Raw genomic sequence first — 18,508 nt, 5'->3', positions numbered from 1 at the left:
TGAATGGTTTGACATTGGAAGTCGTGGGTGGTGTAATTTCTGATATGCTTATGGGGGGCGGTGGCCATGAGTGCGAGGGCCCGTTCATCGCTGCTTGCAGCTTTAATTATTATTATTATTGTAACAATAACAATGAATAATAATAATAACAATAATAATGAATAATAATAATAATAATAATGATAATATTAATAATAATACATTCAAGCTACGGTGTCATCACCAAATGTCTATCCTCATAGCATTTACACACCGTTTACAGACGGCTATTTATGCTGCTAAGACCAAGGTTTCTGACCAACTTTTTCATTCCTCTTCTTTTAGTTAATTAACTCCTATTAATGTTCCTATTCCTATTAATGATGCTGAAAAAATAATGGTCAAATCTAAATATTTCCTTAGCATCCACCCTTGTACTATCAAGAGCCATTGTCTTAGTTTTACGTAGAGTAAGTGGTTTATTATTTAAAATAGATGTGTATATTTACATAACACAGAATCACAAACAGGTCAGACTTGCCCATGTCTTTAAAAAAGGTTATATAGGCATAAAAGTCAGCAGCTGTTGTTGCAGAGGCCAAGACTCTAATGATATCCAAAGCAACATATTTGACTATGTTGATCAGCTCGTATGGTGTTCAAGTAGAAACTCTCAAGAGGGCTGTTGTTGAACTTACTTAATACCAGTTCATGGTTTGCCAGGCATTTCTCATAAGACCTTCAAATAAGTGAGTTAAAAAAAAAAAGAAACAAACCTCCAGGCACTGATAACATGGAGTAACAAAGAGGGATCTGTCAAAGCGCTTACAGGTACATATTTCAGATTTAGTCCATGAACCGGGGTCAGTATCTCCATAAATGCAGTACAGGTTATCACAAAGTGTCCTGCCACTCCTTTTTACATTCGTAAGACTGTACATTTGACAAGTAAACCTATATTTTATTCACAGTACACCGAAGAATACATATTAAATGCTAAAAGTAAATCATTGTACGATTTCAGCCCACTTTCAGCATTTAATATGTTTTCTTTGTGAATAAGATATACCGGTAGGTTTAATGGCAGCAACATATGCTCAAAATACAGGAAAGTAAGTGGTATCAAAAATAAACAACTGCAGAAACATCTGGTTACAAATGAGATTAAATAGCAACATGTAGGTGAAGACATTGAGTTTAAAATAAACATCTTAGACACAGTCTCTCAGATGTAAAGATGGCCATGAGTTCACTGTGAATCAAAATAATCATCGAAAGATTCAGAGGATCTGGAGAAATTTGCGCAGGCTAAAAAGAAAATATATTGGAGGTTCTGTTGACTCAGGAATGTTGAGCGGCTCAAATCCTAAATCAAACAAGAATGGCACAATTCCTTCCCCAAAACTCCAGCAACTGGTCTCCTCATTCTTTGGACTTATATGGACTGTAGTCGGATGAAGAGGAGATACACGGTGGTGAACATCTCCCCGCTTCAACTTTTCTGAGGTGTTTTACTGCCATCATATTCAAAATGACCTCCTTTTTTTTATTATTATTCAGTGTAGCTGCCTTAATACTGTCTACATACATACAAATATTTGGTAATATTTGGTTAAATAGCAATAGATAATAAATGACAGATGGTTACAATTTTTATTTGTTCATGAAAATCAAAATTCATAGCCAGAATGTACACATTGATGTATAATGTATATGTCCACATGAGCATGATTTCATGTTTGGTTGTAAATGCATTAAATGTAAGTATATTTTATATAAACAGATTTTTGTCAATGTTAAACTGTAATATTTGGCTTGTTGCTTAGCAACAGTGCCATGACCTTTGGAGACTGGTGTGGGAGGGGTGTGTAGGACTCTCACCTAAACCAGCTAGAAACACAAGAAGGAGCTGACGCACACAGTTTATGAAACTTCTCTTTTACTATATTTTGATTCTCTTTTTGGATTAATACTTCCTTAGTCTTCTGGTACTTTCTCAAGTGTGTAATTGAATCCTAATGAACTCTGTGGAGTCTTTTTCATGGACTAGAGGAATTGTTAAAAGAGTGTCAAGTTCACTCATTTACAAAGCTCAGTTTAAACTTTAAAAAAAGTTTTCCAATTTATATTGTGAATAAAATTTGGATTTCTGATTATATTATGAACAATGTCCCATTTTTGGGATCTGCAGACCTCTGTTATAACAAATAAGATGACTACACAGATGTTGTAATGCCTGATCATGGTACTGGGCTTGTGTTGTTGAGACTGGAACTGGCAATACTTGAATGAGACAACACCCTTCTCATATCTGAGTTGTCAAAGTTACATAAAGTCTTGAAATAAAAACAAAAAAATAGACACATAAAGTCAAACAATACCATCATTTGTATGTACAAGAGCTTCAATACAGCATTAATTGATCAGTTTTAACATTTACTTGGCTCAAGTGGTTATTTTTAGAATGTGTTGGCAAAAAAAAAAAAAAAAAATCCTTTCAAAGGTGTAACTTCCACCAACCGCAGGACGCTGACTAGGTGAAGGAAACACATCAACACAGTGGTATACTTGTCAAACCTGTGTTACTCTGGGTGTGGACTCAGTAGCAGCAGGGGTTGGGGCTGGTATTACGCTTGCACTCAGTGGTGTGACTCGAAGGGAGACACGAGGAAATCAGCCCCAAGCGGGAGAAAAGCAGGGAAGTTATTTGGGATAAATCCATCCACACATCTGTCAACATTGGAGAAGGAGAAACGCACTTAAACAGGAGCTCCTTGGTTTCAGGATGGAAGCAAATGGTTCAGCAGAGAGACATGGTGAGTGGTGGTTCAGATTTACGTCAGTAGCTACTTGAATAGAAAAACCTTTTTTTTGTAGCCACTTTCATTTGGACAATATGTAGGCTATATGGGATTAAACTGACTTTAAATAGGGCAGTTTGCAGTTGTCTCAAAAACGTGCTTTCTCAAATCTTCATCCGTATGATGTTTTATTGTTTACCTTTTCCATGAACGGAAAAATACCTTAAATGACTAAATGCAGTCGCGATACTGTTTTTGTGGATGCTGAAGCGCTCAACTTGTCCAAATCAAACTAAAACGCTTCAACATAGGCAAATTGAATTACTTGCATTTCCTCTTACGTCCACATGTCGGCGCCATTGTACAGATTTTGAGTTTCGTGCCCACTGAACATCATCTTGCTTGAATACTGATTTTAACAGTATTTGATCACATTAAGAGCAGCAACTGAGTTCAAGCGGAAAATAAAACAAATACTCGTTTTTAATTCGTTGATGACTTAAAAATCCTGCTCGGAGGGAGATTGGTCGTGGTTGACAAGATTAAAGATTATGAATGTTTAGATTAGTCAGAAGGTTCTGTTTGAAGGTCAACCACTCAAATATTAAGATTTGCACATATTTGTACTTTATAATGCTCAAACTCCCTCCATTCATCCATTCAACAGTCGGCGCAGGGAATACAGCTGCTATAATGGAGCAATACATGCGTTAAGACCCGCCCATGAGGGTTGAAAAACCATGGGGTGCCGCTTCTTGTCCACACGGATCCCAGATTAGGCTAAACACCGTCGGGTTATTTGTCTGTGGAGGGAATAACATTTAGTCCGTAATGTCTTGTTTGCACAAAAGCCCCAAAAGGACAACCTCCGAGGAACAAGCTTTTCAGGAGCGCCTGGAAAAAGTGGCGCAGGAAAATGGAAAGCGTCTAGGTGAGTCCGCTCCAAAGGTGCGTGAGGCGTGGACTGAAGGCTGATGTATGGTTCCGCGTTAAATCGACGGCGTAGCCTACGGCGTATGGTGCGTGTCGCCGCGCACCCTACGCTGTAGGCTCTGCGTTGGTGTAACGCAGAACCATAAATCAACCTTGACGCGCGCCGCGTTTATTTTGCAAACGTAACATAACGGGGGGCCCACGCGCACACAAGGGCTGTGTTTGGAAATCTTGGCTTTGAGAATGATTACAAGTCATTAATCACACTTTACCTCGCAGGATTTCCCGTGTTTGTGTGTGTTTTTGGGACTGAGGCTTCTTCATCACCCGAGGCTGTGGATTCTGTTAGGACAATAGTTAACCAGCCGCTGCTCGAGTGCACAGAGTTGTCATGGTGTTATTAATATATTGCCCCTGCTTGGTTTTTCAGACAGGATGCGGGTTTCCCCTCTTGGAAAAACTTTACTAGTTTTTGTCTCGCGATTTTTCCACTTTTAAGAGCATGAATTCTAGGTTTGCAGTAATATATGCATACCAGACACATTACAATGTGGCAATGTATTAAAATAGCTCCCTATTCATACATCATTTTATATAGAAACACTATTTTGAAGTATATCTGCACAGTTATTATTTGTCATAGCAGCTTGAAACTTGAAAAAGTTTAAGCATGTCTACAATCCACATTTTTGCAACAACTGGACACAACAAGCATTCAACATTTTACATGCCCTTCTTTTAGGATTGTAAATTATAATGTATTTAAGAGTTATGTGCTACTTTCTCGGGTGTGGTTAGTTTTCGGACTTAAACAACCCCATCTCTGTTTTTAAGGATCAAAGTGGTGTTTCAAGTTTTTTTTCTCATTCCTTAGAATTAACTTTCCACATAATTTCACCAGGAATTTTCCTGCCCTAGCATGTCTCATACGGTAAACTCACTCATCTCTTATACGGGAAACTGTGGGTTAAAGAATTTCCCGACCTTTCAATCTGAAACTGATTATTCAGCTTATAAATGACTCACTTATGATTTAAAGTGTGTTACAAATAAGGAACATACTCAATCTGTGGCTGTTTCCAAATTACAGGGCTGTTTGTTGACTGAAGAAAAATCCACACCTTCATAGCTAACTAGATTTCAAACAAATAGAAGTCGGCCTTTCACGGGGAGGGAGTTGAGTCCAGCCATCTGAAAGACGTGCAGAGAAGAGGCGTTGATCAAGCCCTCGTGCTCGGTCCCCCTCCCTGTCTGCAAAGAAGCAAGACGGCCTCTGAAGCCGCCTCTGTGAGCTTGTGGTACAAGCTGTGGAAAAAATGTTTGTAATGTTGTGATCCTGCCTACTAGTGGGACACACTCATAACGGCCTCGCAGTCAGCACGTTCTCCTCAAGTGCCCTCAGCTCTCTTACTGATTCCCATTCTTTGTGATGGAGTATTTGATAATTAGTTATTGTTCTTTGTTCTTTTGCAAAGTGCAGTCCCTCCCCACAAACACTTATTGGGTGGAAAACAATTGCCAATCCTTCTGTCGTCAATATAATTATGGTTTGCTGCAGTCTGTTAGCATTATGAGTCACTCTTTCTGCTGATATTAGTCACCCTTCCTAAAAAAAAGTCATGATGGCATGTTGCTCCATGAAAATGATTACTCAACAAAGCGGAAAACAATAAGCTTTAATAGGATTTCAGAATTTGCTTAAAATCTTAAGCAATAATCGATTGTAAATCATGTATGTTTATGTGCATGCGCAAAATCCTCTAATTGTTTTTTTATTTTATTTTTTTAAGAATCTTCATTTGCCCATACGTATATCTCACAAGAAACACACTGGAATTAGTCATCTGCTTTGAACCCTTCCCTAGTTACACTAGTAGCAGTGGGCTGCCATTTTTCTGGCAACAGTTGGGGGGTTAAGGGCCTTGCTCAGGGGCACAGCGGTTCACCTCTGTTGCCAACCCGGGGACTTGAACCTGGGGCCAACCCCACCTCTGTAACCACTAGGTCACCACTACCAGTGTTGCTATAATAGAAGAATAATCTGATCATAGGTTTTATCATGAGGTAAAAGTACAACTTCAGACAAACAGCCAAATGAAACTTTTCTCACAGTGAAATTATTGATAAAACAAACAAACAAATAACTAATAAATGGGCAATACTAAGTACCCACATCCTGCTTCCTGGGGATTTGTGAGGGCATGTTGCAGCCAGGTGCTTCTATCCATCAGCCCTTGGATCTGCAGGAAAACTACAATATTGTGCAATATTGTTTTATACCAGTCACTTTACCAATACACTTATTACATTATATATTATTACTTATTACATTATATATATTTGTATATATATATATATATATATATATATATATATATATATATATATATATTTGTATATATATATATATATATATATATATATATATATATATATATATATATATATATATATATATATATATATATATATATATATATATATATATATGTAAATATACTCCACTGTTGCAAATGCATCCTTGGTACCCATTTCAAACTTTGAACTTGACCTGGATGAATTGATCATTAGTAGTTGTGTTGACCTTTCAGTTCAGGGCATTCAGGCGTGTGTTGCACAATGTCAAGAGGAAAAGACATTACTAATGGCCTTAGAGAACTGACTGTTGCTTCACGTCATTCTGGAAAGGGTTATAAGACCATTTCCAAGCCCTTTGGAGTTCAGCATCCACAGTGGGAAAGATTATTCAACAGTGGCGGGGATTCAAGACAGCTGCCAATCTCTTCAGGGGTGGACATGCCAGCAAGTCTGTCCCAAGGTCCGACCAAGCAATGCTCAGAGAAACGCATACAAAAAAAGAGGTAGATGCCTTATTGAGCATGATACAGGTTCAAGTCCATGACATGACATATCTTGCAAATATGCTTTACTAGTACTTTCAAAGATTTTTTTAAGACCAATTCACAAATTCATAACTATAATACCAGACAATTTGAGGATCTCCATTCTTCATCCAGTCGTACCAATAGCAGTCAGTTCTCCATCAAAGACAGAGGTGCCTCACTCTGGAACTCTCATATACTTATCGCAAAATCTTCACTGTCTATTAATAGTTTTAAACAGAGATTGAAGACCAGCCTTATTGACCAAGCGTCTAGAAGTGCTTCCACTTAATGTGGACTCACTTCTTCACGTGCACACCGAGAAATTGTCTGTTTATATCCATCTTTTTGGAACGCTGTTTTTTTTTGTTTTTTGTTTTTTGTTCTTGCTATTATTTCAATACAATGCATTTTCTTGGTGAGAACTTTGAATAAGCCCATTTAGGGCTTCCTTTCTCACCTGCACATATTTTCATGCTTTTATGTTCATTTAAACTTTTGTACGGTTTTTTAAGTTGTGCAAATAAACAAATCAAATCAAACAGTACAATTTTGAAGAAGACTGAAAACATATTTATTTCATTTTAGAAAAGCTAGGAGAAAAAATCTTCATAAGCACGAATGAAGTTCAGAAAACACAAGATTTCTGGAAAAACATAATTAAGACAGATGAGACCAAAATGAGGTTTTATGACCTTAATGTCCAGTCCCAAGTTTGGTGAAAACTTGGGACTTGGGACTGCACATGTCATAAAATAAAATGATCAAGGGTTTAGAGTGAACAAAGTCAAGACTTTAAACCAATTAAAATACTTTTGTTGGCCCTATGACAGCTGTGCATAATTGAATGCCTTGTTTATACTTAAATATACCTGGAATTTAAATGTGGCTACTAACTTTTGCACATGACTGCATTTAATATGATATCATTTACTTGTTAGATTTGGTCTTTTATAGTTTAAAAGTAACAAAAGCATAAGTCATCCAAGCACGAATGACCCTCACATATTCTCTTCTACAATATCAGAACTAGTTATTTAGCCATTTTTTTGTGTGTCTTAGAGAGTCAGGGGGACTCAGGAGATTCATAAATCTTTCTCGACTGTCCCGTTTTTCCCCTCTCCTTCAGGCTTGGAGGGGGATGCAGATCTTCAGTTCCTGTTGGTCGGCGGGGAGCTGGTTAAAATTCGTTCAAACTCCTGGAAGAAGAGCCGCATTTACCGACTGGAGGAAGACTGCCGGACCCTGTGGCACGAGTCTAAGAAAATATTCAGAAAAACACAGACACGTGAGTGTCCTCCCCTCATGGTCAACATTTCCTCTGATATTTTGATTCATAAGATGTATATACGTTGGAGAAGTCATAGGACTTGTACATCTTAGAGCCTAAATGACCTGCTCAGCCTTTTGCTATTATTCTGTCAACTTAGGGATCTCCTTTCAGATCTGAGCAAAGGCTTTTTGTCTTACAGCACACACACAAACGCTCCCCTCAAGCCTCCTGGGAGGGAACAGTATATGAGATTATGTGCTTTTGACTAGAACCAGCTCACACGTATGCTGTGGTGTGGTCAAATTTGAGCCGAAATAATCTCGGCTATATTCTGATTTGTCCGTGTGTATGAGATTATTTTCTTTTGATTCTTCGTTCAGCGGTGTCTGAAAGTATGTACGCCCTTTGCATCTCTGGTAAACTGAACTGATAACCCCTGCCCCTGGTTTGAGTTGTGAGCAAACACAGAAAAGCGGTCTTGAATGTGGCCACATGTACTTAAAGATGGGCCTGAGGCTCACAGGCATTTCCTTGTTTACGGAAATAAGCTGCATGTTTTATAGCTTTCCTGTGCGTGACAGCGAGCCACATTTACCAATCAGTTTCACTAGGCTTAAGAAGAGAGAGTGGGAGCATGCATTGTTTTTGAAATGAAGTGGTTATGACACATCTGGTGTACACTGTCCACTTGAAAAGTATAAAGTTCATCCCGGATATTATAAACAACTTGATGTCATATTGTCACTTTATTTATCCTCACAGTAATTGCTTGGTTCGTTTTTGTTTGTGTATATCAGAGAGAGAAATGCAGCCTCAAACTTGCAAGGAACCTCCCCATGCCTCAGTGTTGCAGACACCCATCATCGTGCCGCTCCCCTGCCCTTTCCCAAACAGATTTCATCAGATAGTGGACATTTTGACTCATCAATCCATTGCCCCAGCACCAAAAAAAATATATATGCACAGTTAAGTTGCTCGGCTTTGTTTCCACATTGTGACTGATCCCATGATGACCACTTCTGGCCAAACCTCTCCAGACAGTAGAGTGTATTTTTGTACCGCTGGTTTCTGCTACTGTAGTTCTGGGCTATGATACTGCTAGACATCTTCAGATTTCAAAGGGAAGTAAGTGTGATGTGTTTTTCATCACCTCAATTAAGCTTCACAGGCCGACCACTGCGTCTGCGGCCCTCAACATATCCCATTTTTGTCCTACTTCAAAAGAACTTGAACAGCACATTCAAATTCTGGTCAGCTTTCACATTTTTTCCTGGGAGGGACATTGTTGATGCAGTGAAGCCTTGCTGCTGTGTTTAGTCTTGCCATGGTGTATGACATTTAACTGTCTCTGACAACCTAACAGAGTTAGCGTTAGCAACAACTATTGATTAAATTTAGATTTGTATCCAAATTCCCTCACTTTGCATTTTGAAAATTGATGAAAATAAACAATTACATTTGGAAGTATATTCTACAGCATTTCTACACAGCAGTCTTAAACATACTTCCACGTTATAGTTATTGTTTTATATTAGGTGTTTAAAATATTTGCATATGCTCTAAACATCTATATCAAATCAAATAAATATGCGGTTATAAATAAACACTATCAAAATAATGCTAACTCTCTGCCTTTTGCTGGTATTTTATACAGCTTGAAACATGTTACTCGTTTCAAAGCCCAGTTCAGAGCAGCTTTGTTTATATGCACTTCTTTCCCATGCGTTACCTTACAAAGAAGCTGGATTCTTGTCCAGACGGACAGCAGGAAAGCAAGATGGACAGATGCTTCATCCATCTGAACCCTGGAAGATTCTCAGTCATCAAGGTCATGTTGATCCCATGATCAGAATAAAAAGCGTTTTCATACTTGAAGATGTTTCAACTCTGACATCACATCATGTCATCTTGAAAGCTGAACAAGTAAATGTGGGTTCTTGACCCACCTGATCAATATGTATGAAGTAGCACAGACTCTTCAAAAAGCAGGTGCCATTGATCATCCAGGAAAGCGCAGTCTTTCTTCAAAGCTGACTTTGTAGGGGTCATTCAGATTTGTTTAAGCTCACGCATGCCATCTTGCCTCATACTTTAGCAAGGCCTCAGATCTCATTCTTGTTTTTTATACTAATTATTATATACTAGATGAAGAAGAAAGTAAGATTCAGATTTAATAAAACAAGAATAAAATATTTACACAAACGTGTTTTCATCATTAAACTTCTGCTGCTTGTGATTAAAAAACAAAAAATGCTGTAATTTAGACTTTTTTTAACACAGCATCAACCTGTGGCTCAGAGATCAGCTGTATTGTCATTTTAAGTGCCCAGATATTTATACTGACTGACAAATTCCCCTGACTGATCATCAATAACGACAGAGGGGATGATTTCAAGATTCTTCCCAAAATCTACCATCATCTTCTTAGTTTGGCCACGTTGACGATTAAAAAGAAGACTTGCACCCCCTAAAAGGGCTGTCAGACTCATGGCTCGCTAGAGATCGGAGCTAACTTGATGATGTGATGCCCTGCAGGTCGGCTCTGGTGAACATTTGTATATGAAACATATCTGGATAATGAAATGATTGACCTTCACACACTCACCTTTTTAACCTTTCAGTAAGAGAATCCAACAGACTGCATCTGATAACATGACACTGAATATAATGATGAGTGGAAAGAAAATAAATAAAAAAACAACTGCACTAATGATTTAACACCCTCCACACGTGACAAAATGTAATAGTGCCGATGACATCACCCTCATCCCTACTGGACCTGCTAGTAGGTCCATGTCTGCGGCTTAGATCATTCAGTCTTGTGTTTCTCATTAATATCTCATTAACAGATAGTTTGCAGCCTGACATGATGGATTATCTTGTAGACGTGTCCATGCCAAATTCCAGCCTGAAGCGCCTCTATAGATCAATAGAGATTAAGAATTTACAGTCTCTAACGAGAAAAAATTAAATTAGACACCAGCACATGACAGATTTTTTTTGCTGCCAAGTAGAGTTGGCTTGTCCAGCTTAGCTTCCAGCATATTGTGCCATTTACTAAAAGGCCAGTTTACAGAGTACACGCTAAATTTGTCTCTTTTCTCAACCTACTAATACTAAGAAAAGACAAAATCTTAGCTAAATGTATTATAAGCAAAAAAGGGTGGGAAAAAATCTTCGAAAAGAGCAAAAATAATCAAATGTATATCAAAAGTGAAGATTCTAGAAAGACACGAGGAACACGAGGAATCCAACACAGGTGTTCTTTTATTGCTGTTTTAAATCTTTTATGTGCAAAATATGCAAGTTGTTTGAAGCCTTATTAAATTAGTGCTCTTTTAATTGTTTGACGTCATAAAGATATTTTGAAGGCCTCCCTATGCACCACTTTCAGGGCTGGTTTTTTGAAACCTAACCACACTGTAAATGCATCCATCCATAATTTACAACTGAGTGAAAGAAAAGCCTGTCAGAAAAGAAGAGCGCTTCATGCCTGACCATTTCCCTCTTTGAATGCTTATCATTCACACTTAACGCACCTATTCTGACAATCGGACTGTGTCTGCAATCAGATACAATCAGACACTTTCCAGGTTATCTAAGAAAGATGTAATCTGCTTTAATTTCCTCTATAATAAACCTTTCGAGACACACCTACACTCATGCTATTGTCACTCAGCTCTTTTTAACAAATTAAACTTATCAGGGTATAGTGGGACTTAACATATTTCTGGACTCGTAGATTAAGGTAATATTAGAGGTTTGCTAAGTAGAGGGTTTCTATTCTCACTCATTTCTTTCCTGAATGTGTATTTTCAGCTGAAATTGTGCTGTAGTCCGAGCTCACTTTCAGTCTGAAGGTCAGGTTTGTTTACACACTTGACATGGCTGACCTATAAACCAAGCCTAACTAACCCGCTAACAACTGAATCTTGTCTATTCCTTCCATTTGAAGAAAAGAGTTAGAAAAACAGCAGCATGTCTGGCAGCAACAATACCCTCTTTGTGTAATATTTCCTCTGGTATTCCAACAATGCCTGTGGGACTGTAGTGATCTGACCCTTACATTGTGGTCAGTGTCTCCAGATGGGATTCTCTTGAGACCGGTCCAGTTTCCAGCCTCTTCTGTTTCGTCGGAGCAAATGTGTGCGCACAGACTCTTCTCGCGAGCGCTTTCAAGATATTTTGTTTAGCGAGCAGTCAGCTGGCGCTGGGTTTTGGACAGCTAAGGTGTGTTTCACCACACCGTTTCACCACACCGTGATGTCCACCACACCCTTCGGTGTTTGTTTAGTCTGACCTTTAGACACACAGATTCAGACTTGCAGAGAATCAGTTGTGACTCTCCATTATCTTGGGATGAAAACTGTGATACAATATATGACACACGACCTCTTAGCTTAGCCTGTGGTGTTTGGTGTTATGATACAAGAGGCAGGAGTTGTCGTTTAGCGTGATTACGTCATGCATGGCAGCTCTTCCGTACATTAAGCTGCTGAACAATGGCGCTGGCCCCCAATGTATGGACTCAAACAGGCCGCACATTCAGACCCCAGTCGTTTACTTTGTCTCTGTGCGGGTGATAAAACATCTGTGTCTGTACAAATGTTGCTTGCCTAATTCTGGGAGTGCATATTAGGACAACAAGAGATTGCTTGAAATTGTTGTAAAGTTTAGTAATGAAATCTCTGAGGAATGTGTCTGAGTCGCCAGAGGAATCCAAGTGTTCAGCAGATAACAACAAAATCATCCTCCGTCAGCCCTCAAAGGACTCTTAAGCCTTAAGACTGTTTATGCAAAATACCTTCATTTAGTTTTTTTTATAAACAAGCTTCCATGATGTGCTTGGTAGCTGCACGTTTAGTGAGGAAGACGTCTATTTATAGCTTTCTGGCTAACTCATTTCCCTCTTCTTAAAGAGCTGACTTTATCTTCATTTATCCCCCCACAATCTTATTTCCATGTTCTGCCTTGAAGATATTTACATGCTTCTGTTTGAAAACATTTTTTTTCCTCATACTGTTTACTGCTGCAGCAGCTTTGTTGCATCCTGTCTGAGTTGATTCGTCTTTTAGCTCCTGTCTCTTTAAGACCAGCGTCTCAAAGCATCCCGTCTACTTTGCTTAGTAAACTGATTCGTTATAAGTTATTGGGATTGCTTGAGGTGTCCCAGAGCTGGCCACAAGGCTTAAATAATCACCAAAAGGGCTGTATAGAAGCAGATAATCAGCAGGAGCATCGATAATCTGGCTCCTTTGTCTCTCTGGTGTGCAACGCATCAGCTATGTTGACAGTTATTTCAGCCCATTTAATATGTTGAATTGCTGTCTGTCAGCAAGAAGGATCTCCATGAGTGGCTCCTCAGTCTAGTGCACGATGCCAGAATGCTCAATAATAAAACCATAAATGTATCACACAAGAGATATGATTAATTAGTCTAAATATGATCCAGGTTTTTGTGTATAAACACGTTAATAACTTGTGTGCTGAGTCGAGACAGGACTCCAGAGTTCCTCCAGCTGTTTTATCCTGACAGGAGGGACAGGAAATGTGGACAGCTTCTTAAAATAAACCAAATATTCCTTCCAATTAAATTGAAACTGATTTTTTTTAAAAAGGTGCTTTGTGCCGCTCCAAGTTTCAATAACTGCTCCCCTCTGCGCTGTGAATATTTTTTTGTAGTTGACAGATGGATGCCATCATTACGGCGTGTTTTTAGAGCTATATTTTTTGCCTAGACTAGTAACGTGAGGACACTAGCAGTTCTTCAGCTATTTCTCCCATTTTTACATCTTCCTCTTCATTTGTTTGGTTGCATGGCCTTTCACCTTTCAGTTGTTATTGCCTCAAATCTTCGCTTTTAGCATCCAAATGTTGTTGGTTGGTATGATAGTGTGCGTGATATCAAACTGCAAATAAAGTTGCAGACCACTTGGCCAACACGATGAAGTATGTAGTAACTAATACATTTGCCTCATGGGTCAAAGTGTGTCGTCAGAATTGAATTGCAATCATGTTTTTATTCTACTTAGTGTGTAAACAAGCAGCTATTTATTGTGCAAGAGGAGTGAAAGGGGTGAGAAGTGTGTGTTTTTGGGATGGACTCCTGTTAGTGAAGGCCACAGAACGGAGCTATCGCACAGAAACAAAGGACTTCCTTTTGATAAGATGTATAAACAGTTCCTTTTTTAACTGCTGGGACATCTGGTCTCCTGCCACAAGATATTGATATGTCTAACCAAGGACTATGGATAAGGAGATAACTGTGTCTGAAAGTTGCAGCAGGGAAAGTATAGCCAGTTTAAGGCTGAAAATGTGACAAATATTTGATATCATTGCAACAAGACTCTTGAAATAATATTCTTCCTTATATATCACAAATCACAAGAGTACTAATCCCTGAAGTAGTGTAACAATGTCAGGTGATCTGCTTGTTTTCACTATCTGTTTAAGCTGTTTACAATGAATCTAAGTAGAAACAATTTGAGTGTTGTCTTTGGCCAGGTTTGTTTAGATTTCCTTCGACTCCTCTACTTCTCTAATACTTAGTTTGAGTACCAAACCACATGATGGATATGTCCCAGAAGACTGTCTAACGAATTCCCTGCTCTCTCCAAATAGTCTCCATTGATGACATAGACTCCGTGCGCAAAGGCCGCCAGTCTGAGGGGCTTAAAAAATACACCGACCCCAGCGTTGAAGAGCAGTGCTTCTCCATCATCTTCAAAGGCCGCAAGAAGAATCTTGACCTGATGGCACCGTCTGTGGAAGAGGCAACTAAATGGTTCACCAGTCTTCAGAAGATGATCAACAACATGCGCAACCTCTGCCAGCAGCAGAAGAGTGAACAGTATCCTTTATGCAATCTTTACTTAAAGGGAAAGTTCAGTTTTTTACAACCTGGACCTTATTTCTGGCATTTTTTATGGTCGTATACTCACTCAGGCAAGTTTGGTGTCATTTGGAGTCTTTCGGAAGATATTAGGAGTTTTGTGCGAGCCGCTTTTCCATATAATGGTAGCGCATGGGGGCACAGCGGGACACAGACAATGCAGCGTCTAAATAACACATGATTGCCACGAAACTCGTTCATTTATTTTATGAATCACTAGATCTGCTTCCAGGACCTGTTGTCTACATCCGGGGTTGTGTGTAACAAATAAATCAGTTTGTAAACAAGACCTCTGAACTCATGACGTCATCTCTGTGCGCGCACTCTGTCCTCCGTTCAGTGAGCTCTTCAGCCGTATACTCTGGCTCAAAACGGTAAGGACGTCCATCATATTCCAAGTCGTCGTCCACAACCTCAGAATTTGACAAATATTCAGACATGTTTCAAATAACTAACAGTAAACTAACAGTAGCGAACTCCAGCTGTACACAGAGCTGTGTCTGCGATGCGCACACAGAGATGACGTCATGAGTTCAGAGGTCTTGTTTACAAACGGATTTATTTGTTACACACACAGCCCCGGATGTAGACAACAGGTCCTGGAAGCAGATCTAGTGATTCATAAAATAAATGAACGAGTTTCGCGGCAATCATGTGTTATTTAGACGTTGCATCGTCTGTGGCCCGCAGTGCCCCCATGCGCTACCGTTATATGGAGAAGAGGCTCGCAAAAAACTCCTAATATCTTCCGAAGGACTCCAAATGACACCAAACTTGCCTGGGTGAGTATACAACCATAAAAAATGCCAGAAATAAGGTCCAGGTTGTAAAAAACGGAACTTTCCCTTTAAGGTCCTTTCCTCAAGGGGTTTCTGTTGTTTTGTGTCAAGCAAATCCTTACATCAAAATCCCAGTTGGCTCATCAACTGCATGAGGAAAGCAGACAAGAACAATGACAACATGATGACCCTGAAGGAGCTGAAGCGCTTTCTGCAACAGATCAACATTGAGGTCGATGACACCTATGCAGAAGAAATTTTTAAGGTGAGTCCCTTATCTGCACTTCATCCATATTCATTTCATCTTCTTTCAAACTGCAAAAAAAAAAAGATAAAATGTATATTTGACAAACATCTCGTTTTGTTGGACAGAAATGTGATACATCAAATTCAGGTTCCCTGGAAGGCTCGGAGATCAAGCACTTCTATGACCTGCTGACGCAACGCGAGGAAATTGACGTGATCTATGACAAATACGCTCAAACAGATGGTGAGATGAGCGGCAGAGACTTGCTGAACTTCCTCCTGAACGAGCAAAGGGAGGAGGTGACGCTGGTGGAGGCTCACAAGCTGATCGAGAAATATGAGGTGGATGGAACAGGTAGAGTTCGCTCAGAACAGCATCATTACACTTCCTCCCGTCTTTTTCATGGTGGTTCATTGTGTGTGTTTGCCCTCTGTCCATCCTCACAGCAAAGCAGAAGAAGCACATGACCAAAGACGGCTTCCTGATGTACCTACAACACGAAGACGGATCCATTCTCAACCCGGCTCACAAAAACGTGTACCAGGACATGAGCCAGCCACTCAACCATTACTTTATCTCATCCTCTCACAACACATACCTGATGGAGGACCAGCTCAAAGGGCCCAGCAGCACAGAGGCTTATATAAAGTAAGCCCTTTTTTTAAAAATATGTCGTTAAAACTGTCTTTTTTTCCCAAGTGGGACTGTTTGAAGTACTTGGATTAGTTAGGCTAGCTCTGCATCAAAAGAAATATGTCTGTAAAAAAGTACTGAAAGTATCTTTTTACTTATACAGGTCTACATTTTTATTACATCTAAACCTTTATAGGTGCTGGAAAATTCTAGGTTTACAATCCTAATATTTATGCTTGGCGATAAGTGTGCCTTTTTTCAGTTGGCCCCAAGTATGCTAACAAGTTGTATCAGTTTGTCAGCTTGTTTCAGCCCAACTAAACAGATCTTGACACGACTTTGATGACTGATGTGAATTGACACGATACAAGTCAATGTGCCTCTTAAACTTTCCAATGAAATCGTCCACGCCATGAACTACAGTGACAGTTAAGGTTGCTCTCACCTTTGTGCACACTCCGACCGCATAGTAGCCTTTTTCAGAGGAGACAAGTCTAGGTTCTTCTTGGTAGCCAGCGTCTAAGCTCTCTAAAACATTTTCATCAGCAATTTCAAACTTGTCATTTAGGGTTTACACAATAAACAGCAACATAGCAGCCTTTTATTTTGGTTTGTTCCAATTATCTCCGTCTCGGTCGCCACTGTAAATGGGAGAATCCGTTTGAGAATTCCAGTTTTGCTGTGTTGTTTATCTCTTTGTCCACGTACTGACTCAGTGACCCATGACTAAAGTACCACAACCAAGTCCCTTCTCAGATTACGGTTACTGTATCTCTGTGAGATCTTATGTGCTATTGTTATTTTGCATTACCTGCCATCTACTGGCCCGCATTAGATCAGTTTTTTAACAGCATGAATCAGCACACACATTTGTCTAATCTCTGCAGGTGATTTTAAGAAAAACAAAACAGAACCAGCTCTTGTAAAGGAATGTTTATGTAGTAGTACCAGAAAGTACTGAGGAATGAATTAACAAATTATGGTGCGTGTTAGTCTGTAGAGTCAGTATAAAAGCATATTTTGCACCTAGGGTTGCCAACTTTCAGAAATAGAAATAAAGGACGCCCCGATTTCAGCAGTGCAGGAGCCAAAAAAAAGCCCTAAAACTTCTAAACTGCATAAAATTGTTTATTTTATATGAAAAAACGTGTTCTTTAATAGCATTGAACTTGCATGACTGTACAGACAGCCAACCATATAGCAGCTGAAATAGCCTCCTATGCTATGTATGTCCACATCAGCCAAGATGTAGATAGAATATTGCTACAGGTGAAGAATATGGCGTAAACGTTAACTTATTTCAATAATTCAACTAGAATATGGTGTAAAAGTTAACTTATTTCAATAATTCTACTAGAATTTGGTGTAAAAGTTAACTTATTTCAATAATTCAACTAGAATATGGTGTAAAAGTTAATTTATTTCAATAATTCAACTAGAATATGATGTAAAAGTTAATTTATTTCAATAATTCAACTAGAATATGGTGTAAAAGTTAATTTATTTCAATAATTCAACTAGAATTTGGTGTAAAAGTTAACTTATTTCAATAATTCAACTAGAATATGGTGTAAAAGTTAATTTATTTCAATAATTCAACTAGAATATGGTGTAAAAGTTAATTTATTTCAATAATTCAACTAGAATATGGTGTAAAAGTTAATCTATTTCAATAATTCAACTTAAAAGGTGAAACTAATATATTACCTAGTCTTATTACATGCAAAGCAAGATATGTTGAACCTTTATTTGTTATAATTTTGATGATGGAATTGTTTATTGATTTCTGGCGGCCCACTTATGTGCAGCCCTGACAATAAAGTTCTAGTTCAGGAAGAGGGACCTTTTGGTGGTCAGAAGTTATGGCCCATTATCTTCAAAAAGAAGGTTTCAAATGTTTTCTTGCTTTGCAGAGCGCTGATGAAGAGTTGCCGCTGCGTGGAGCTCGACTGTTGGGACGGAGCCAATGGAGAGCCAGTTATTTATCATGGCTACACGCTCACATCCAAAATCCTCTTCAAAGATGTCATCAAAATCATCAAAGATTACGCCTTCAAAGTGTGTTGGATCACATCTTACCTGAGGGGTG

General features: G+C 38.9%; 1 protein-coding gene across 2 annotated transcripts in view; it reads left to right on the top strand.

The window, feature by feature from the left end:
* Positions 1 to 2,579: 2,579 nt before the first annotated feature.
* The window catches only part of plcd1a (phospholipase C, delta 1a), a 21,656-nt gene continuing 5,727 nt past the window's right edge, over positions 2,580 to 18,508 (top strand). Inside the window, exons 1-7 of one of the 2 annotated variants that reach the window (XM_061713856.1) lie at positions 2,580 to 2,795; positions 7,725 to 7,883; positions 14,490 to 14,718; positions 15,675 to 15,804; positions 15,912 to 16,140; positions 16,233 to 16,434; positions 18,333 to 18,477. In XM_061713856.1, coding sequence (XP_061569840.1) covers positions 2,765 to 2,795; positions 7,725 to 7,883; positions 14,490 to 14,718; positions 15,675 to 15,804; positions 15,912 to 16,140; positions 16,233 to 16,434; positions 18,333 to 18,477 — 1,125 coding nt within the window. In that variant the 5' untranslated portion in view covers positions 2,580 to 2,764. Of the gene's footprint in view, positions 2,796 to 3,515; positions 3,712 to 7,724; positions 7,884 to 14,489; positions 14,719 to 15,674; positions 15,805 to 15,911; positions 16,141 to 16,232; positions 16,435 to 18,332; positions 18,478 to 18,508 lie in introns of those variants that run through there. The other variant, XM_061713855.1, reaches the window with a different exon arrangement.

Source organism: Cololabis saira, chromosome 22 (genome assembly GCF_033807715.1).
Source record: "Cololabis saira isolate AMF1-May2022 chromosome 22, fColSai1.1, whole genome shotgun sequence".
Lineage (NCBI taxonomy): Eukaryota > Metazoa > Chordata > Actinopteri > Beloniformes > Belonidae > Cololabis > Cololabis saira.
This window is presented reverse-complemented; position numbering and strand designations above follow the sequence as displayed.